The sequence below is a fragment of the Seriola aureovittata genome, chromosome 23, assembly GCF_021018895.1.
Source record: "Seriola aureovittata isolate HTS-2021-v1 ecotype China chromosome 23, ASM2101889v1, whole genome shotgun sequence".
Lineage (NCBI taxonomy): Eukaryota > Metazoa > Chordata > Actinopteri > Carangiformes > Carangidae > Seriola > Seriola aureovittata.
Genome location: NC_079386.1, coordinates 6610854 through 6633120, shown reverse-complemented (window position 1 = coordinate 6633120; position 22267 = coordinate 6610854). Strand labels below are relative to the sequence as shown.

The 22267-nt window shown below is 40.7% G+C and overlaps 3 protein-coding genes across 9 annotated transcripts; 2 read left to right on the top strand and 1 right to left on the bottom strand.

Moving 5' to 3' along the window:
* Positions 1–59: 59 nt before the first annotated feature.
* Positions 60–9348, top strand: LOC130164610 (membrane-anchored junction protein). Of its 6 annotated transcripts, none has more exons than XM_056369439.1 (10): positions 60–132; positions 565–694; positions 1647–1689; positions 1884–1959; positions 2229–2339; positions 2865–2893; positions 3287–3423; positions 6832–6898; positions 8336–8502; positions 8990–9348. In XM_056369439.1, exons 2-10 carry the CDS (start codon positions 594–596, stop codon positions 9027–9029), a joined length of 771 nt encoding a protein of 256 aa, XP_056225414.1. In that variant the 5' UTR covers positions 60–132; positions 565–593; the 3' UTR covers positions 9030–9348. The 6 variants fall into 6 exon arrangements, with proteins under 6 accessions (XP_056225414.1, XP_056225416.1, XP_056225410.1 ...); XM_056369441.1 differs by lacking the exon at positions 60–132 and adding an exon at positions 140–239 and having other exon boundaries at positions 6835–6898; XM_056369435.1 differs by lacking the exon at positions 60–132 and adding an exon at positions 140–239.
* Positions 9349–15419: 6071 nt separating this feature from the next.
* gpha2 (glycoprotein hormone subunit alpha 2) lies at positions 15420–16861 on the top strand. The gene is made up of 2 exons (XM_056369695.1): positions 15420–15854; positions 16094–16861. The coding sequence occupies exons 1-2, from the start codon at positions 15734–15736 to the stop codon at positions 16477–16479; spliced, it is 507 nt and encodes a 168-aa protein (XP_056225670.1). The 5' UTR covers positions 15420–15733; the 3' UTR covers positions 16480–16861.
* A 1298-nt stretch (positions 16862–18159) lies between these two features.
* On the bottom strand, positions 18160–21692 carry LOC130164693 (glycoprotein hormone beta-5-like). 2 transcript variants are annotated; one of them, XM_056369581.1, is made up of 3 exons: positions 21439–21692; positions 20287–20488; positions 18160–18920 (listed from the first exon to the last, which is right to left on the bottom strand). In XM_056369581.1, the coding sequence occupies exons 2-3, from the start codon at positions 20485–20487 to the stop codon at positions 18732–18734; spliced, it is 390 nt and encodes a 129-aa protein (XP_056225556.1). In that variant the 5' UTR covers position 20488; positions 21439–21692; the 3' UTR covers positions 18160–18731. The 2 variants fall into 2 exon arrangements, with proteins under 2 accessions (XP_056225556.1, XP_056225557.1); XM_056369582.1 differs by lacking the exon at positions 21439–21692 and having other exon boundaries at positions 20287–20887.
* Between the last annotated feature and the right edge of the window lie 575 nt (positions 21693–22267).

Sequence of the window (22267 nt, the reverse complement as noted above, 5' to 3'; positions counted from 1 at the left end):
GGCGGTTTTCGCCGTCACCATAGTGACACCTGCTCTGACGCCGCTGATTGGAAGAAGATCTGGCTAATCAAAGAAGCCCAAGCGACCAGAGGGCGGGAATTTGCTCCGTCCCGCGAATCTCGGGCGAGTCAGGTGTTGGATTGACACGGTTTTAACTGTTGACGTACTGCTGGAGGGTGAAGTTAGCCTGCTGGACAACATAGTAAATACAGCGCTCGCCATTTTCTGTAGCCATTACGGTAATTTTGAGAGAGTGAGACAGAGAGAGAGAGAGAGAGAGAGCGAGCGAGAGAGAGAGCGAGCGAGCTAGCAAGAGAGAGAGAGAGCGCGAGCGAGAGAGAGAGAGAGATAGATAGAGAGAGCTTCACTAAAAACTCAGTTGCTATCACAGGAGTAAAGGTCAAGATTAAACAGCATATGAATTGTTTTCCTTACAAGACAGCTAGCTAAACTAACCGAACATTTTCCCTAGTAAAGTAGACATGTATGCTAACATGTTGTATTCTTACCTTCTAAGCCAATCAAACCACCACTGCATCAACTGATTCATTTGTTTATTTTCAGATTTTCTTGGCCAAATCTTTAGGTCAGCCATGACACTGCAGGCCTTCTCTTTCCCTTTCCCTGAAACACGATTCTTCAAAGCTGGTAGTTTTATCTACAAGTTCAAGATTCGAGGGGGGGACAGCTACAGGCAAGACTTCACAACTCTCTATTTGTACTTGAAATCAATTCTTTCTTTTCCCACTGTTGTCCCTTTTTGGAAGAGCAAAATGTATGACATGAGAGCAAGGTATGACCACTGACAAATTAAACTAACCAAACAGGATTAGTGGAAGTGGTGGGCTAGAAAATAAATATTGTACCTGTAGTTGCATATCTTGATGATCTTTCTTTGTCATAGTTTATAAGCCCAAATTAAATCATGTAGCTGGTCATGCTCTTCACCTGTGAAAATCTACAAGACCTTTCCTTTTCTTTTTCATATTTTCTTTTATTTTTTTCTTGAAAGCAGCGAGCACAAGCTCAAAATCCATATATACCATATACCAGCAAGAGAAAGACTATTGATCATTGTTGCATCCACTCACTGGTTCCTTCCATTCTCCCCTTCCCTTTTCGCCTCAAGATCCAATGCGAAAGCAGTGCAAAACGATCCTCATTCTCAAAAGCATTGGGCTATAGCTGAAGCATTGATCTTTTCTCTCCTTTTTAACTCCATTCTTTTAATGCTATTGCCTAAAATGGCTACTATTAAATGTTCTGATGTGTGTTACCTAACTTTGCCTTGATATTTTGTTTCATCTGCAAAAAAAGGATTTTAGGCACCTCGGGATGTGTCTGCCTTTATTCAGGGATAAGAGCCCTGACTGATCCTTGAATGTCTTCAAGTATTTTTCCTTGTGACTGAAGAAGGCTCTTTTTATCTTACTATATCAAATGTTTTTGACACTCAAGGCTCAGCAGCATTTCAGCGTTATCGACTTACAGTTTGATATTTGTACTCAACAGTCGAGACTTTTAATGCATGCACTGTAGCAGGAAAAGTGCCTATATACTGTAATCAGTTTTACAGCATTTGAAAAATGTTATCAAAACTGGAACTGCTACTACAATAATATAATGTGTTTAATATTTGTCATAAGTGGAGAGGAGGTGGTTGGAAACGGCTTCAATCAGGAACTGGAGGTAATTATGAATACAGCTCACCTACTTAGTCACTCTGTCAGCATTCACATTTGTCGTGTTGATTCACTGTTTTTTTGTCAAATTAATTTTCTATTTTCACAGTAAATTGATTCATTCTGACCTCTAATTATTTACATTGCTCATTCTCCCTTTATTTTCCCCCTCTTCAACTTCCTTTACTTCTCTGTTTTCAGGACATCATCAGAACTGTTCTCGGCAACCTGGACAATCTCCAGCCCTTCTCGAGTACCCACTTCAATATCTTCCCTTGTATCCCTCACTGTAACCAGTTTATTCGCCATCAGTGTATTTATTCATCTGTCATCTTTCTACATATTCCACTATTCATCCCCATATCTATATCTGTCCACCACACTCAGAGCTTCCATTACTGTTATACATGCGAATACTACTACTATTGTATGATCTTCAAATCCCTTTACTGCATATAACATACTGATCATCTACTTGCACACTTGCCATGTTAAAATTGCTTTTTTTGTATAAGTTGACTGTATTTTGTTAACTATAGCTACCAGATAACAAGCGGTGGGAGGGACTACCTAAGGTGATGTGCAAACATGGTGAGAAGAAGCTGAAAGCCTACCCATTTATTCTCATCCTCTACCTGGAGAAGAACATGCTGAATGGTGAGGGAAAACACACCGCGTATGCAGTTGCTGTAATGACACAGTATTCACCAAAATACATGCGGTACATGCAAAGCGTTGCATTTTATCAGTACAAAGACACACATAACTTATCCACTTATTATTGCTCTCATTGTCCTTGTAAACAAACAGAAGCAGATGTGGTTGTGGACACAGGCACACGTGATAACGGATACGTACTGTAATGATGAGGGTTACAGATTGAAACTTTAAATCTATGAACACCGACAAAGCCACACAGTATATCTGAGCTCTGTAGGTGCTATACAGTCGACCGGACCACTCTCCTACAGTGAGTAGGGTTGAAGAACCTGCTCCAACAAAATCCAGTTTATCTGAGCAGCATTATTGGTCCATATAGACGAAGATTCAAGCATAAATAGCTCTATGTCATAAAAAACAGATAATGTGATCTTTGGTAGATAACACAAACAGACACACAGCCTAATGCCTCAGATGCAATGATGTCTCTAATGTACTACATTTCACATTATCTTGTTTCAGGAAAACAAGCAGAAGAAACGCTAAATCCAGTGAGTTTTTGTTCTATTACTTTGTTAAAAAAGTGACAGATTTCAACATTGTTTAACTTCTACTATAAAACCCTTGTCTGATATAGTACTGTATGTCCCCAGCGTTACTGAAAGAAAAAAAAATTTGTGTCATTGCAAAAAAGTCAGTACAAAACAGTCTTTGCTAAGCTAAAAAAAATTGTCTTGATATCTTGCCACATAGACTGTAGTGTGTGTACTTGTTGTATTGCATTGCATCATATTGTATGGTGTACTTGATATTTTGCCACAGCTTTATATGTCCACTTCTGTATGTATATCTAAAATGCAATGTATACCCTACAATATAATACAGTGTAATATAATACAAGCAGACACCAGGACCAAAGAAATGACCATAGTGTTTGTTCTCAGGCGAAAGAGAGAGTGCAGCACTCCTCTGATTCTGAGCCGCAGTCAAAGCGCTTTAAGACAGATTCACCACTAGAGGAGGCCATACTAAAGGACTTGATGATGGACTTGGAGGCTGAAAGCAAGGTTTCAGTGGCGTGGTGAGTGCTCTCTGTACGACTGTAGAGCTGATAGCATTCACATACATCTTCTCTGTTTTTGTCTCATTAACTTTAAGAGAACATTTTTTGGTTCTTGTAATGTTCCATGAAACCACAAATCTGTCTGCAAACACATATACTGAGTAAATTTAAATCAAACAAAATCTTCCTGTGGCAGTTTTTATATTTCCCAAAAAACTTTATTGCAGTTTCAGAGCTGCACAGTGAAACAAAACTCTAACGTTTAGTCAAAAAATATCCATCCTGAGTTAATAGTTTGTGATTGTGTTTGCAAGTGTGTACCTCTTAAAATGCTTATGATAGGTATGAGTTAATATATTGAGTAAGTAAGTAAAGATTATTTATATAGCACCTTTTACAGACAAAAAAAAAGCACAAAGGTGCTTTACGTCATAAAAAGTACAAAAGTTCAAGTCGAACAAGTAGGACAATAAAAAGCAACACAATAAATAAAAGGCAACAAAAAAAATAAAAAGGAGGACGTATTCAGACAGACTAAGCAAAAGCCAGTCTGAATAAAAATGTTTTCAACTGCTTCAAGATTATGTCACATACTAATATACTAATCTCTATACTAGGGTTGTTTAATGTGACCATGAGATGATACAAATTTCAGAGATTTTTTTATACTCTATAGTGTGGTTGGTATCTGTTTTATATCTCTGGGTGTGTCAGCACATCGTGGGCACTGTTGCAAATCGCAGAGCAGGACTGCTTTATGACTGTATCTGATTTTTGTGTGATTTTTAAATTAGAAAACTCCCAAAACAGACTATTTTGTCAATTACTGTATTGATTTTCCTGAAAATGTGTAATATCGTTATATATATCGACACAGCAATATGATTTTACGTGTACCATGATAGAATTTTGGATTTTATCCATATCACCCACATTTATATTCTCAAGTGCAACGTTCAACACAACAGAGAAGCTGCTAATTGAAGTCTGTAGACAGGCTGCAATAAGTGTAGGAGCCACAAAACTGCCTCCCTCAGCATGAGTGAGACAGAAACAGTGTCTTTGTATCATCATATCATCACCACGGATGATACAGTGTGTAATGTACTGTGTATTGACAAAGGTAGGCAGCTGTCATTGCACAGGTATTGTTGTAAGGGTGTTGATGTGTCACTTAAGGTGATGGGAGAAAGTAGAGGAAGCTTGTTCACACTGGCATCATGCGCGTTTGCACACACACCTATACACACATTTTGTAGAGATGAAAATAAGTGTTCTTGTCCATAAAACCACTAAGACATCCATTCTGACAACCGATCTGATTCACACACACACACGCCCCAGTGACTCTTTCAGTTATGAAACAGACAAGAGGAAAACGGGCGCCACCTCAATCACTCTGACAGTCAGATCAGTAGGGCGAAAATTATTATTTAAAATGCACACACAAACACACTCACAGTCCCACGCACACACACACGTACAGAAACTTGTCTTCCACTTAGTTTGTATTTAACTTACATAAACAGAATTGTCTCCTTTATTTAAAGCTTGGGGAAACACACACACTCAAATGCACAAACTGAGTAAACATCCTGAAAAAAGCAGGGCCTCGAGCATCATTAGTTCACAGGAAATCAAGTTTCACTGAGCAGTTCTCATTGGATTACATTCACCACATTGACCATTACATTAACATGTCCTTACAAAGGTGCTACAGATTAACACGCAGTGGTATGAGTTCAGAAACAAAGTTTCTGAACCACAATGACTGTGACTGTGACTGTGACTGTGTGTGCGTGTGTGTGTGTGTGTGTGTGTCTACATGATGCCCTGGAGAGACAGATGGTTTGTTTTTGTGTTAAACCTGCTGGAAAAATGGGAACAGAAAAGAACGAGTCACAAAAAAAACAAGTGTGGACGTAAGACGGACAAAAAGAAACAGCTTTTTGTTCTTCTTCTGTTCTGCTCGCTTTTCACTGTCATTGACTGTGCAGTTAATAACAAAACGTAAAGGTAATACATTATTTTAAATATGGATGGAAATTTCAATTGAAAGGAATTTTGAAGGGCTGTTGACTGGTAAGATTGTAAAGGGAGGTTAGTTGGAAATGGTTGTATGCTCAGTTCCTTTGCTTGATGAAAATTGACAACTTCTTCTCAGCAGAACTCAGCCTTCTGGGCTTCTTCTCCAGAAGAGAAATCTTGCCCACATGTTAGTCCTGCTCTTGGTCCATTCTGGTGTGCTGGCTGTCATGAAGAGCCCTGAGGAGGCAGGTGCTTCTTTGGCCTCCTGCTGAGCCAAAAATGTCTCCACTGACCTCAAGGCTTTTTCTCTCTCCTTTATGAGAGTTTTCTGTAACTTTCCCTTCTTTCAGGCAGGTTTTCAAAGCTACAGATTGATTCCCTTCTGGTCTGCAGCCTTGGCAGGGCCCTTTTCTGTGGAGTGTTTCGTTCAGTTGTGTAAAGGGCCTCCTTCTCCCTCTCGCAGGTCCTCAGCCTTATGGTCCAGCACACCATTCATTGTAAGTTTTTGGAGCTGAAGCTCTGAGGGCTGGAGCCTGTTTCTGGCTCTCTGCAGCCATAGGTCAGGCGTGGGAGATGTGGTTTGGTCAGTTTCAACAAAATACATGAATCATTACACTGATTTTTTTTAATGCTCCAACTAAATAAGTGCATGTGTTTTAAGCAGTCTTGGGTTGTAGAAGCACAACTGAGTCACAGTCTCAATGTTCTCGAAGGCATTTTTGACAACTAATTAACCAGTCAGCAGTTCCCCCTCTTCTCATACACTGACCTGATGTAGATTATTGCATTCGAGTCAGTTGAAAGAAATAATATCTAAGTCACTGGCATATGCAGTTCCTTCTGTCTGTCAGCACTGTCAGATTGTCAATATTTTTGACAACATGTAGCTCTTGCGGCTGTGGTGGCTGAATGCACCTCTGATAAGTCACTTTGGACAGTGTCAGCTAAATGTATGTAATGTAATGCATTCCATAGGGTGCATATCTTCATACAATTCTTGTACCAAAAAATATCAAAGAGTAAAGTAAAAAGTTGAACTGTTGTCGCAGTCATGCACTTACACTTGTCAGCAATGAGAATCGTTGGTGGTGCCTGCAAAATCAGGCATTTTAATTTACCACCATGTAGCTAAAGGCCACTACGATGGACGACACCCACCAACTTGAATATAAAAAAGACATTATATCCTTATATAATCTTTTATATTACAATTCTGATATAGAGAGTAGTGTAAATGCTGTCTAAGTCCAAGAAGCAGGATAAATAGGACTTTAGGTTATTTTAGGTTATATAGGTTCTTTGATGATTACTACAGAACTTTATTTTTAAGGAAAATTGTTCAATTCAATGCAAAAGTAATTGTTCCGTTAATGCAACTTGGTCATGTCCAACTTTCAGCAGGCTGCACATGGACAATCCACATGCCGAGGGAGAGGTCAAAGACGATCCTGGACTTGCTGACAAGGTGATACTTGCTCATTCATGTCAGTCTTTTACTCATAACATTTAACTGGTTAACTGGTTTGTCACTCCCTCAAATGTCAAATGAAGATTTCAGCCCATAGTTCTTTCGAATTAATTGAATCCAACAAGTCATCTTCCAGTTTCAATCTCCTAACACTCTTTCGTTTCCCTTCTATCACATGTACTAACACACACACACACGCACACACACACACGCACATACACACTTGTAGCATCTCTGCCTTTATTGCAGCCCCAGGCTAACATTAGCGCAGACAGGTAGGATAACAAGTGTGATTAAGGTTAATAATAGCATTACATCAGACAAAGAGTCAGACAGAAAGTGTACGTGTGTGTGTGTGTGTGTGTGTGTGTGTGTGTGTGTGTGATAGAGAGTGTGTGTGTTTCTGCTGATGCGCTTCAGCAACAAAGTCTCTTCCCCCTCTCTCTCTTCTTGTCCATGGCCCTTCATCTCATCGCATCCATTTTTTTTAACAGTTGTCCACTCTGACATTTCTTTCCACCGTCTCGAGCTTTGCCCCCCCCTCCCACACACACACACACACACACACACACACACACACACACACACACACACACACACGTTTCAAGTGGAAAAAATGATTTAAACTAATTATGTCAGCCCATTGAGTTATTTCTTTTCTTTTCTACACTGAGAAGGAAGTGTCAATACAAGTCTACAAAGCTTTAAATAGGATTACGTTTGAATATTGCAGTGATCTCAAATTTTATACATTTTTATAAATTAAGTAAAGTAAGCTATAAGCAAGCTAGCTAACTCTGCGAATTGGATAAAAACTCCAGAAAAGTTCTTGTTTTTAGCTAGCTCATATGCAAAAAAAGGTCTTACATATGCATTTCATTTCAAAGCTTACTGGTCCCAAGTAAAAAGTCAGCATCCACACAAGTTGATGATCAATGATAAATATGCAGAGGAGCAGCATTGTTTTTGTATTTTGCTGTAGGGGTACTTAGCCCTACTATTATAGGACAGAATAAGAAATATGTAATATCAGATGTTTTTCTCTCAAGCAAAATATCATTTAAATGTTTATTATAGATTATTATAGATTAGAAACCCATAAAAAAGTTACTTGGATAAACTTGGAGGACGAGGAAAAATTGATAAGCTTAGTGGTAAATTTCCCAAAATCCAATACAAAGCAGGACAGAGTCGCTAATGTTAGCCTAAACTGAAAAGAGGCATCCAAGACTGGTGTTTCACCGGCTTGCATGAAGTAGAAGTGTCATGTCTTTTTTCTATGGAAACCTGTAGCCCCACATAATAATACAGTTACAGTTAGTTAATGATATGACAACTCTTTGTTTTTGATGTAAAGCTAGGTTTCTACCGCAGTTAGTTAGCTAGTTAACCAGGCGTTGTCATCATTTGATTTCTTTTAACTCTCTTCAACAGAAAGGGACGGAGGGGTTTGACAAACCCCAGCTGAAATCAGGTGTTGACATGATCAGAGGAAGTGGGACTCCAGGTGAAGTGCAGCCTGGGACATCACAGGACATGAGAGAGGAGGAAGGAGAACATGCAGACCCAAGGAGGTCTGGGATTCTGGCTCGACTGGCCAGGTCAGTATTACAGCAGAGTGAGCAGTGAGCAGGTATACTGGTCCTCACCTGCACACAGCGGGGGTAAGACTCAGACCTGTGGAGGTGTTTGAGATGTCATCGTCTTATCTGTAGATTTCATTGACTTCTACACCCATGGGAGAAACAACAAGAGCTCATTAGTGCTGCAAATCTGCAAGAAAAAAAGTTGCCAAAGATGATAAAGGATTGGGGAAACCCAGCTAATATGTGCACAAAGATTACAATATTCCTGTGAAATGTCTGTTCAGACAAGCTGAGACGCCAGACGTCCTCAGGCAAAACAGAGACTGACAAAAGTAACTCAACATTGAAGGAACATGTCAAACAATCTTACAAATGTAGTCTTATTATGGTAACAATGATTTACAGTAGCAGTTTTATGGAATGAGACCAAGGAGCACAGAGCTGCAGTAATCATGTGCGTCTACAACAGACTTTTAAAGTTTCTCTGTCTCTCTCTTTGCAGCTATATCTTCCCCTTCTCCTTGTTCTTCAGAGACCCCTGAGAGTTGTGTCAGAGAGACAGGAGGGTCTCACTGGTTCCAGTGGTGAAGCCTCACTCGGGTTTTTTTGGTTTCTTCTCTGAGCATAAACATGTGTTTTGATTTCTCCACGAACAAAATTGTATAGATTTGTTAGTTTTCTTCATCCACCATTGATTGTCTGTCAGTAGAGGTTTTTCCATCTCCCTAAGGTTTCTTGTTGTACTCTGATCACACTCCCATTACACTGATTTGTTCTAAAATAGGAATTATTGCTACAGAGATGGAGAATCTTTTCTACACCATCTTTTTGTTGTAGCTTAATAAATAAATGTTCTTCCCCCATTGTTTCCTTTTCCCTTCATGCCGAATGTCCGTGAGTGAGTGAGTGAGTGAGTGAGTGAGTGAGTGAGTGAGTTACGACACTGGTCAGCTAAATGCCGCATTACTGAGTCAAGTTTCCCCATTGGCCTTTGCTCTGTCAAAATGAATTGATGCAAACAGTCTCTATCAGGAGGACGTTTCCTGCCTGCAGTGGACAAACTTTAGCTACTTTCCATAAAAGAGAGTTGCCAGCATTGTCTCATGAGCAACAGGCACACCTCGTCTACTCTGTTCAGTGAGTGGCAGAGGCAGAGCTGCTGTTTGTTACCCAGACGGAGGCTGTGCGCTGTGTGAGAGACAAAATGAAAAAGATATTCTGTCGCTTCTGTCGTCAGTAAATACAGCAGACATCACTGCACAGGCTTTATCTTCAGTTTATGTGTTTGGATATTGATGTGATTTTGATTTTGTTAGACAACGTCGAGGTTATAAAATCAGAATTTTTGCAGTGCAGAGCAGCAGCTCTTTGATTGATTTTTTTTGTACTTTTTTGTATCATTCTTTCTCATACTACCAACACAACAGCAGCAACAGCTTCTCGTAAAATCTGCTACTTACATGATTTGTGTGCCCGTCTTCTCTCACTTTTCTTTCACACTTTTTTTTTTACATTCTTAATTATAATGTAAATGTGAATAAGCTCAATTAAACTGAAACGGCGACATCCCCGTGTGGAGACTGTTCACAAGAACACATTCCCAGGCTTTGTTCTGGTAATTGTTGTAGACAATGGCAACTCTTTCTTAATATTTCCACTACTTTGCAAGCGTGTGTGTGTGTGTGTGTGTGTGTGTGTGTGTGTGTGTGTGTGTGTGTGTGTGTGTGTGTGTGTGTGCCCACTGTGTGTCCTCACACCTTGAGCTTCAGAAACTATCACCTTGTGGAAACTCCACTTTCCTCCTGTCAGTCTAAATTAGCTAAGTGTTGTGTGAGTATGTGTGTGTACGTGCGCATCTCGAGTCTTATGAATTGACTGACTTTAAATGCACACAAACGCACATTTTTAAACGGGATGTCTGTTACCTTTCACAAATATAAAAAAAAAACATACGTAAAACAAAAAAATAAAATGATGTAGTTGATTAACTTGAAGAAAAAGATGTACGTACAGCATGTGTGTGCGTGTGTGTGCATGCACGTGTCCTGGCTTTCATGCGTGTGTTTGTATATGGGGGTAAATGGGTCAACTGGACTCAAACATCATCCTAGAAACAGGAAAACTTTGCCTAATCCTCTCCTTACATTGTCATAGAACCCAAAATAACACACACATCATTTATCATACACTCACATCTACTTACACACTCTGACCACACACACAATATCCTGTCAGACATAATGATACACACAGCATTTGAAATAACAGACACACACAATTGTGCCATCCCTAATTTTTAACTCAAACACACACACTCACACACACACACACACATCATGCACTACTATACAGAGAGACACATTCTTCATATACTTTCATTCTCTCTCACACACACACACACACACACAGATGTACGTACACACACACACTGGGATTAGAATAACAGGGCAGAAGTGGAAGCGGACACATTAATGATATTATAGTTATTCAAGACGCCACAGTTTCCACGGCAGCCGAGAGCGACGGGGCCACTGAGCGATACAAACATCAGTCACCCCGCTGAGTCACACTGCAGTAATGTGTGTGTGTGTGTGTGTGTATTTCTACTACAAGAGAGTCTCCAGTTTAACAAAGTTCATTCATGTCTCTCTCTCCCGATGAGGTGCTGTGGCCCATTCAGATGTATAGTCTCTTTACCTCTCTCTCTCTCTCTCTCTCTCTCTCTCTCTCTCTGGTTGGCATGGAATCAGAGGAAACACACACTGCGGCCTTCCATGAAACTTACAGTCAACACACTAATAGTTTTGTGTGTTTGTGTGTGTGTAGGTGGGGGTGTTTAGCTGATGATGTCACACATTCCGTTTTCCATTGACACAACTGGATTGGGAATGTTTGGGGTAGAGGGGCCGTAAGATGATAATTGTGTTTTCGTTAGAAGGTGTGTGTGTGTGTGTGTGTGTGTGTGTGTGTGTGTGTGTGTGTGTTTGAGAGCGAGAGAGAGAGAGAGTGTGGGTATGAATGAATGTGCAGCACTGGAAGCCTGCTGAAAATGCTCCCAAATACATCTGTATGGTTGAATAAAGGCTCAGTAATTTCCCAAAATGGCTAGACACTGTGGATTTTAGCAGACGTTACTCAAACACAAGTGAACTGTCCATTTGTTGGGGACTATTTTCAGCTGTAGATTAATACACATTTGGTGCTCTAATGAGTATACATCAGCAAAGAGGTGTATTCAGTCAAAATAAACTATACAGTGTGTGTAAATGGTAATGAACATGTCACCCAGTGTAACTGTGGCTCTCTGACGTGTTTTTAATAGCTGTGGAGCTCTGACACAGAGGTTGAATCTATATGAAGCTCTGACTACACAGACAGGATTAATATTGAATTAGAGGAATTCATTGTGTGTTTTGTGGAATTTGTTGACAATAAGTCTGTAACTGTAACTGAGTCTTCAAATCTGTTTAAAACAAGTGAAAAAAAAGCTGCCTGAATAATTAGACTATTCCACCTTTTCACAAAACAAATCAACTTATCTCAAGAATCTCCAAAAGCCAAGACGGTTTTTATTTGATTCTACTGCAGTGACCTACCTTTTTTTTTCCTGTTTCAAAAGACAGACACTCATTTGTAGAGAGTTATTGTGGAAACAGCTCAACATATTTCACTTCCCAAGCAGATTTCTGCACTTACATTTTAACAAGATTTTTTAGTCGAATACAGAGAAATGATTTGATTTCCGCAGGAACAGTCTAGTGCTGGCCCATGAAGACCTGCTGAGTTTGATTCAGGATAGAGGACAAATAGAAAAACATCCACTGAAACGAGGATTACTGCATCTGGAGTCCAAACCAAAGTAGCTGAGGATGAAACAAAGTGAGTTTGAATCATGTGCTCTGGTTCACCTCCAGCTGTTTTGTCGATTGTGATCGTATCGTTTAATGAGTTTCTTGACTTCTTCTGAATCAGTTTTGATTTTTAAGTTCTGTGAAAGACAGAGAGTTGGGTCGTTTATTTTAATGGCCCAGTGTCAGTGGGCTTCAGCGTCTCAGTGGGCTCTGCAGGCCCACAACAGCAGTGACTCCCAACATAGCCCGAACTCTTTAGGAAGACATGGAAAAAGCCAAAAAGTAACCGAAGGGGAGGAACTTTAAATAGAGCCCCCCCCTCCTCTGATGGCTGGGTAGCTGCTCCAGCAACTAAGACATTTGTTCCTTCACCCAGTTTCATGTGGAGACCCACCAAACGAGAACAAAGGAAACCCATTTTGGGTCTTTGGCAACACTTTTAAAGAAGTAAAACATATGAGGAGTGACAGAGACACTCATCAGTGGTCTGATCTGACCCTCGAGACACGTCACTGAAGCTTACAGATACTGCGGCAACAAATAATCGAATTAAAAGAATGTCTTTACCCGCTGCAGTTTGGAGAGGGCGGTTGCTAAGCTGACATCCTCTGTTCAAGACAAAGAAAAGGAGAAGCAGAGCCAGGCGTTCCCCAAATATACCCTCCATGTGCCAGCACACACAACACACACACACACACACACACACACACACACACACACACACCCACCAAGACCTACAATATCTTCTGACCCGACCCTGCCCTTCCTCCTGCAGCCACAAATGGAAAACCCAGGCAGACTTTGTATGTGTGTTTGCGTGTGTGTGCGTGTGTGTGTGTGTGTGTGTATGTGTGTGTGAGGTCTCCCATTCAGTTTAGTTTATTAGTTAACTTGTAGTGTGTATCAACTGGCAGCCGAGGCCTAGAATATTAGTTTGTGTGCATGCATGTATGCTTTTATGCAAACATGTGTGCGTCTCCATGCACGTGCATGCGTGTGAGGTAAAGCTGTGTGTGTTCTTACTATTGTGGCGGTGTGTTGATGGAAAACCTATCTAGTTTTCCTCTGTGTCACAGCAGCGGTCCCCCTGAAGGTTTAAAACAGAGCGCGAGGATGGGGAGGGCGGAGGGAGGCAGAGATGTGAACACAGTCCAGGAGAAAGTACAAAGAAGTTTCAGGCCATTTGAATATTTCTGGAGAATTTCACGTGTTCTGTTGCACAGGTAGAAGGAGTGGAGAAGAAGACAAAGAGGAACCTGTTGAAAAAAAAAAAAAAAAAAAAAAGATTCAGACACTCAGCTCTTTGATTGTGGGTGTGTCCAGAGCTATAAGTGCCTTACCTGTGTTACTTATAGCCCTGCATGAGGCTCAGAGGAGACACACTCACACACACCTGTCACTCCACACACCTGCCCTGCACTCCAGAAGCTGCACTCTCCACTCTACGTCTTCAGGTAAGACCCAGCTCACTACTGGATTAAACTTCAGTTGGTGGGATAGATTTAAAAGTCTGTGATTTGTCTGCAGGATTGTTGCTTTTTCTTACAGATTTAAAGGGATGTTTTTTTGCATTTAAACAAATAATCAATTGCACAAGTCAGATTAAGTTGAAATGTTGAGGATTTGAGGGAGTATTTCACACATCTTTGCATTGTTATTCTGCAGACTTGTATGCTTTTTTATCAGCTGCACAAAGACAACACATTTGTTAACTGTTGATAGTAAAATGTTGCAGTTTGTGGAGAGAGTTTTTCAGGGTTTACAGGGTTTTAGAATAACTCACATTTCTTTCTTACTTGAGTTTTTTTGTAAAACTAAGCATAAAAACTATTTCAGAATATATGTTTAAATATATCAGACAAGACAAAATGCATCAACTTCTTCTTTGGTCTTTTTATAATGTATTTTTCTCTGTTAAGGCTTTACTTATTTAATGCAAAAAGGATGCTTGCACTTGATGCGGAGAGTCCAAACAGCAATTATGTAACATCAATTTTAAGTTTTATTGTTTGTATTATATAAGATAAACTGGTCTGCTGCAACTTCCAGGTCAGTACCTGAATTATTCAAACAATGTCAGTTGAATTTAAGACAATGGAGGATGATTTGGAGTTTTAGAAATGGTGTATGATGGTTTTTTCATGTTTGGAGGTAGTTTTAAATAAAGATCTTTTAGCAGTTTTGAATGGTTCAAAAGATGCATGATCCCAAATCTTTAAGCGCCAGCTCATGACACTGATGTGAGGATGGCCAGTGTGTTGACTTTGTGTCATAATATCTTATTACACACTCTTTTTAAATGATGAACAGGCAGCACTGACAACAGGAATGCGTTTGTGTGTGTGTACAGATTTTTGTTACAAGCACTTGAAGGGTCTTAACTTTTCCAGGGTGTATATATTCTGTAGGCTGTTTTGGTGGTCTTCAACACCAGCTCTCCCACTGTCACCTCCCAAAGTGGCTTGTAGTGAATTACAACCCACTCTCCTCAAAGACAAACCAAACCTTCAGGCGTGGAAACCCCACATGAGAGGAAAAAGCCGGGCATTTCCCCTGCCCCACTAGCTGACACGGGGGGTTAATGGCCTCACACACACACACACACAGTCCTGACCCGTTAATTTGCTCGTACCAGCAGCGTTAATAGCGTCCCCAGGGCTCTTCCACCATCACCACAGCGGCGAGTCCCAGCACTCCCGCCGGAGGGAAACGGAGATGGAAAGAGCCGCCAATTTAGAGGGCAAAGGTCAGGATCCCCAAATTCCCAGGAAAATATGACTTTATTGTTGACACACGTGTTGGAGTGTGAATGTGTGTGTGTGTGGGGGGGGGGGCATGAGCACGTGCATGCATGAACACCCATGCCTGCATGTGTGCACGTAGGACATATAAACATGATCATGTGGAAAACACAGACACACACAGGATCCTTCACACTGTCTCTGTTCTAAGACTTTTATTCATGGTGATACACTGACTGCAGGAGTTTTCTCATGTGCACAGCTACGTGCACATTCGTACGAGTCAGAGCTAAAATTGTGTACATACGTGTGTCAGCAGGTAGCTGTTAAATGAGGCAGATTGAGAAGGTAAAGACGGTATTGTTTTTATTCACATTCGCTCTTACTCAACTGAGTGAAACACAGGCAGACCTGCAGGATGGGAAATCACCTTGCGTGGATAAAGGAAGGGGCTCTGGGCAACACAGCAGCAGGTGATCACCCCAGGTTGAGACTTGAGTTTGGATCTACAACCTTGAACCATTCATCACAGGCTGTATATGTCCATGAACGTATGACAGCAGTTAAACCGAAAATGATTTTCATTTTTTTCAAAGACTAACGAGGCGTTTGGTTTGTGTTTTTCTGTTTAGACCCCTCCAGGCTGCCGTCCAGATGTCGCTGCACATGACCTCGCACCTCTGTCTGCTGGTCCTACCAGTGATGTCGCTGCTGCTGCTCCTCTCTCCAATTGGTTGGAGCTACGAAGGCCTCACCCCTGGCTGTCACCTTTACCGTGAGTTACACATGCACAGTGCACAGTTTTAAAAATCACTCACAGTGTTCCCCATTGGCAGGAAAGAAACAGGCTTTATGGGTAATGTTGTCTTGAGAACAGTATCTTCACCGGTTCTTCCGGTTGGGACTAATAACCTTGATGCTGCTGTTTATATGAAAGGATGTGTGAGAAATGACGACAGTGATGTTCCACTCATCCACCCTCGCTCGTCCCTCTGTCGTTTCCCTCATCTCCAGCCTTCAACGTGACCATCCGCAGTGACCGCCGCAGCACATGTAAAGGCACCCATCTGGTCTACGCCTGCGTGGGCTACTGCGAGTCCAGCGCCTTCCCGTCCAGATACTCCGTCCTGGTGGCCTCCAACTTCACCCACAACATCACCTCAGCCTCACAATGCTGCACCATCAGCAAGGACGCCAAGGTGAGGAGCGGAGGGAGGCCACTGCAACATGAACTACAGCATTCAGTTTCTATTTTTGTTTTTGTTCACCTTGGCGTGCGTCTTGTCTCCCCTCAGGTCAAAGTTCGCCTGGACTGCCCTCGTGGCCGTCACCATGACGAAATCGAGATCCTGACGGCAAAGGCGTGTCGCTGCGACATGTGCCGCAAGTCCCGCTACTGACACATCAGCACAGTAAAGCTGTGTGGCAACTGTTGACCGGGATAAGAACCAAACTACAGTTTAAATTACAGAAATACAAGAGTTTCATTGATGCACCAGTAACTATCTACTTTTTCTATCTGCAGTTTGTCGACCTGTTTTGAATTTTGAGGAAAAATTCACTTGAACTTATCTGATTGAAAACAAATTGGCCTTCCCACCATGCTCCTGTCAAAACCAGGGTGTCCTTCATTTGTTTTCTTTAAGAATGAAAATAAGCTTTAGAAAAAATGATGGAAAGATAGAAACATCTCTGCAGGATGACTTAAATAATGTGACTGAAATTTTCTACTAAAAGCAAGTGAACTTCCTTCAGACAGAGTGAAATTAGCTCTGGACCCGACGCGCGGTACTTTAAAATTGAAATGCAAAATTCAAACTATTGGATGTGCACAAAGACGTGCTGTTTGCGTAATTGTGTGCATCTTTGCGTGTCTGTCTGTCTCTGTGTGTGTGTGTGTATTTTTCCTTGTGTGTGCTTGTGTAAAATGTGGCGAAAGGGTTGCTCTTCTAGAAAACTTGATTGACACGCATTTGTGTTAAAGGCAGTATAAACCATTCTGTCACACAAACTGAACCTTTTCTATATTTTGCTTCGAGGCTTGGCAAACATTTGATTTACTGTAAGCAGTTAGAAATAAAAACACACTTAGTGACTCAGTAGCAACAGAGACTTATAATCAAATTCACTGGTTTCACCTTTTCTTCTATACTTTGAAATACATCAAAATGAACAAGAACAATACAGTTCAGTCATCTCTTCATTGACTCATATTAAACAGAAAAGTCAATATATTGTCAACATTTGGAATCAACATAAAGGTCATACAAATAAATAGTTTCATTCTTTCCAATAACCACTAATCACAGACAAGAGACTAAAGAATGTACAAATTTTATTTATATTTATGAATTTGAACTGAAAGACATTTTGTAAATAATATCTATTGATAAAACCAAAGAATGTTCAATATCAATGAAATGAAAAGAGAAAGAATGCACTGTACAGTTTGTGATGAAATTGTGTTTCAATAAATTTCTGATCTGCAGCTGTTAGTGGTTTGTGTGAGCCTTTGCTTTAACTTCTCACTGCACACACACGACAAACATGAACCTCAGACCCATTTAAAGCCTTAGATTTTATAACTTACACGGCTTGAATTACGTCCCCAAAAGGGAGGAGAGTCCCTGCAGTGTCACTGACATTACTTACAACAGCAGTACACACACACACACACACACACACACACACACACACACACAGTGTGTTTACTGCTGGTGGAAGATTTGTCAAGCATCCTCTGCTGGCTAGCAATGAGCAGTTATCAGTTATTACTTTTTCACAGTCTGATGAGAATGGATAGAGTCAAATACTGTGTGTTAGTTTCGACACACAGTAGATGATACACAGCGCGGCCCTGCTGGGCCACAAATAAGCTGTGGGTCCCAGTCGACCACGACTAGCATCTTTCTGTGAATTATATTGTGTATGTGCCCCGTCATCTTCAAGTACACAAATTACACAGATTTTTCAAAGTAATATGCATTATGTGAAGACAATATAAACTTATGCCACTATTAAATAGTATTAATTTTGTATCACAGTAAAGCATCGAGCCTTGAGATTAATACAGGGCCTGATTAAAAAAAGGGCCATTTGTCATTTCAAATTCACTTGAAATTGTAATGTTTTGGTGAATATGAGGCAGCTGTTGGTAATTTGGCCGTGTTAAACAGATACAGTACAAATAGTTGAAACTCAGAATGTATTAACACTAACCTTTCTGATTTTAGATTATAATCAAAGCTACAGTTGATATACATAATAATAATAATAATTATATTTTTACACATATAATGTCTCTAAATGTTTTTAAATTCAGTGTTAACATCACAAAGGCAAAAGAATCACAGAAGTCTTATTCTAATATTCTGATCCTTATTTTTATTTCATTCATTTCTCCTTTCCTACAGACATATGCTGTATATTGATACACACACATGTTCTTCAGTCTACAGGGGGGATAACTTTTAGTCAAGTATCCTTCATCCAAGGCCTTTTCTAAATAAACTTCTTGCTAACATGTCTCGCTGTCATACCCCCTCAGGAAGTCCCCCACCTCCTCAAATACCTTGATTCCATCATTTTAATCTGTGTCATTCATGTCAGTGACACACTTTAACACTGTCTGCTGAAAGTGCTGCTCTGTCCCTCAGAAGGTCTCACACTCTGTGTCCTGTGTGGAGCAGATGGCACAGTGGCAGTGCAGGGCCATGGGATAGTGGTAGAGAGGGGACACATTGGGCTGGCAGCCCGGCAGCCGGGCGGTCATGTGGCGGGTACGGCTGTACGTACACACACGGTGTTGTCGCTGGATGTAAGGGGGATCCGGCACTGGTTTCTGCAGGGTTCACACACACACACACACGCACACACACACACACGCAACAATGGTTACAGGTATGACCTTTGACTAGAACTTCTTCCTAATTTACCAAGAAAAACTTTTGTCAGTGAATGTAACAACGTTTCTGATATTAGTGTTACAGGGTCAGCACACAGAAAGTCTAAGACTGAGAAAATAAAATAAAAGAAGCAGATAAAAAGCTACGTGTCTTTTAAAACGCGGCAAATGCGCCAGATTTAAGCTCTCAGGCAAGTAAAGTCCGATCACAGACTGAATAATGCTCCTCTTTTCTTTCCTAGCTGACATCACGCTTAAAACTTTGAAGGTAATAAACTAAAAGAAGTCTGTGGGATCACAGCAGCTGATGGCACGCTTAATGTGGTGGAGGAGTGCAACCTGAGTGTAACAACTCAGGTTGCACTGACATTGTTAGTGGCAGAAACAGCGTAGCATCTAACTCTCACAAACTGTTCTTATCAAAGTCTCTCTTTCTCTTTGTGATAAATAAAGAACAAAGTTGCTTCTCAGACCATTTGTCCACATTTTGTGAGCATGTGTTGATTAAATCTGAGCATGACATTTTCTGAAAATATTAACTCAAGGTCCACGTACTGACTTTCCCCTGAGCTTTCACTGCCAGAGCACTCTCTTCTGAGGAAGATTATGAGATGTGGTTGAAAGCCGCAGGAGGAATTAGCCAGTAGGCCTTGAGTTTTCATTTTTTGTTAAATGAGCAAACTCTATCCACCATGGCAGACTGTGTGATGCAGTTAAAGGCTCAGGAAAGAAAGGTAATGAGTGGAGCATGACTTAAGATTTTCTTTTACTGTCATGCAAAGACCATGAGATGCAGTAGAAAAAGCCCTGGAAAAAAAGAGTGGTAAGTGTACCTTGAGAGGGTTGGGGGTTTTGTTTGTTTTGTTTGATCAGTTTGACCTCCTGCCATGTGACTGAGTGATCTGTCCTGTCAAAGTCTTTAGAGGAGAAGGAGCTCTGATTCTCGGAGTTCCTGACCCACTAAACTTGGTTTTTCAATCACTCTGAGGTAAAAATTTGAATCTCTGCGAAGTAGAACAAGTTCAGTAAAAGTTCACTAACCCACCCAACTTGGAGGGATTTGAGCATCTTTAATGACAGTGACATATGGGTCAGAGCTGAGAGTGGGTCATCAGCCTTCTTATGGTTTGGATTGAGTCCTGGGTCATTAATCATTCATTTAAACTTTCATGATTCCAGTATTATGGAAGCTTTCAGAAATAGCAGAGGAAAAAAAAGTGGGTCTCCTTCATCGGCTAAATGTAACAGATGAAATGCCTCTTTACTGAGTGTGTGAGCGTGTGCGTGTGTGTGCGTGCGTTACCTCCCAGGTGTGGCAGCGCCCCCAGCAGGCCTCAGTGGTGATGCGTAGTCCCTTGCAGCCAGGCTTCTGGGCCACAAAGGAGAACTCTCGCACCGCGCACCCTCGGAAATCGTGGAGTGTGGTTGTCACGGTAACGCACACCACAGCTGCCTTGGCAACCAGGAGGAGGAAGAAAGAGAGGGACAGAGGGCGGAGATGCATGCTGGGTATGGTGTCGGAGAGTGAAATAAAGAGAGTAACTTTTACTTTTTATTGTTCAAGTTTGTATGTCCCATTATACTTCAGCTACAAGTGACCTGCCTCAGTGTGACACAGTAAACGTGAGCAAACAAAGGTCTTATTTATTAAAGACAATGAATGTTATCATCAATGAATCACTGGGCCTGAAAGTAACTCAGTTCCTGTGTATCTATAACCAAAACACACTTAAATATTCAATTTGGTCTCTTAAAGTAGATAAATGTTTACTTATAGGTCATTTATTTCCAGCAGTTCACATCTGTAGGAAGTGCTCAGTATCCAACACAGTCTGACATTCAGCATAACTCACGCCTCCCTCTAGTGTCTGTTTGAGCTACTGCAGCCGACAGCACCACTGACCTGTGCACTGCAAAAAGTATTCATTGGCAAATTTAATAATATCACAAATTTAATTTTCAAACAAATGAATGAAGAATTTCAATGCAGAACTATGTTAAATGTCAAATCTGACGTGGCGGTTATTTAATTTCACTGGCATGAAAAGCAGCAGTTTCTCTCCTTTTCTTTGAGTCAGAACCGAGAGTCATTTCCCTGATGCTGCTGGAGACATCTGCTTAATTATTCTGCACATTTTTCAAGCAAACCCTCTTAAGCTGTACTGAAACAACTGGAATCACAGAATGTTTCGCTTGTTATAGAAATATAACAGAAATAAAAACATGACGTGGGATACTTACATAAGCACTAAAGCCACAATGTGTTCTCTGTGAGTACAACGGCTATGGGCTATGAAACTGCACTATCTGTGATGTAAAATAGCCCACTAACATAATTATGTACACGCTTTGTTCCTGAATCACCTCAAAGTCTCTTAAAATGAATTTTAGTCAAAGTCTAAAGCTACATACTTGCCCTGACTATTTTCATAGATGTTTAAAAAACACCTCTCACCTTTTCAGCTGAAGATCTTGCAGAGATTTGAGCTGCTGGACTCCTGTGTCTCTCTACCCAGACAACAACCAGTGACTGGAACCAATCTGTCCTTGTTGTTGTTTTTAGAAGGCCATTAGGGCGGACGGACACTCTGACATCATAGCAATTACAATGAAATACCATTAGAGACCCCAATTCCGAAATAATGGATACTCCCTGGAAAATACTGATGCTTGTCTATGTTTTCTTAACCTCAGCTTGTATCTCTCTGTGTGCGAGTGAGAGTGAGTGTGTGTGTGTGTGTGTGTGTGTGTGTGTAGTTCTTTATCCAACTAGTCTACTCCCAATGATGTCAGCAATGTCAGAGCTCAATCTGACAGTTATTCTGACAAAGGATTGGTAGTTTGAATATAAAAACTTTTACTGGACAATTTAAAACATTTGAAACTATACAGTTACATATATATACAGTACATTGACCGTGTACTGTATATATGTATAATTTCAAAGTTAATTTCAAAATGAAGGGAATAAACCAGATGATGTGATCCTCTCCTGTTACATGGGCATTCTTGTTCTTAAAGTCCCAGTGTTTCTGCATGTTTTAACCCACTTACTAAAAAGGAACTTCTACTATATCGCAGCGAACCATTGAACAAACCTTGCTATTATGTTTTTGCCAATCTTCAGAGCAGTCATTGTTTTCTTCCATTCATTGCTGCATCATACTGTAATACAATGAAATCTTCCAAATATGCGGATTAACTGCGTCACAAAGCAACAGTACGGTCACTCTGACCAGACTTTGCAGGTTTGATGCCAATTGTGATGGATTACACAATAATAA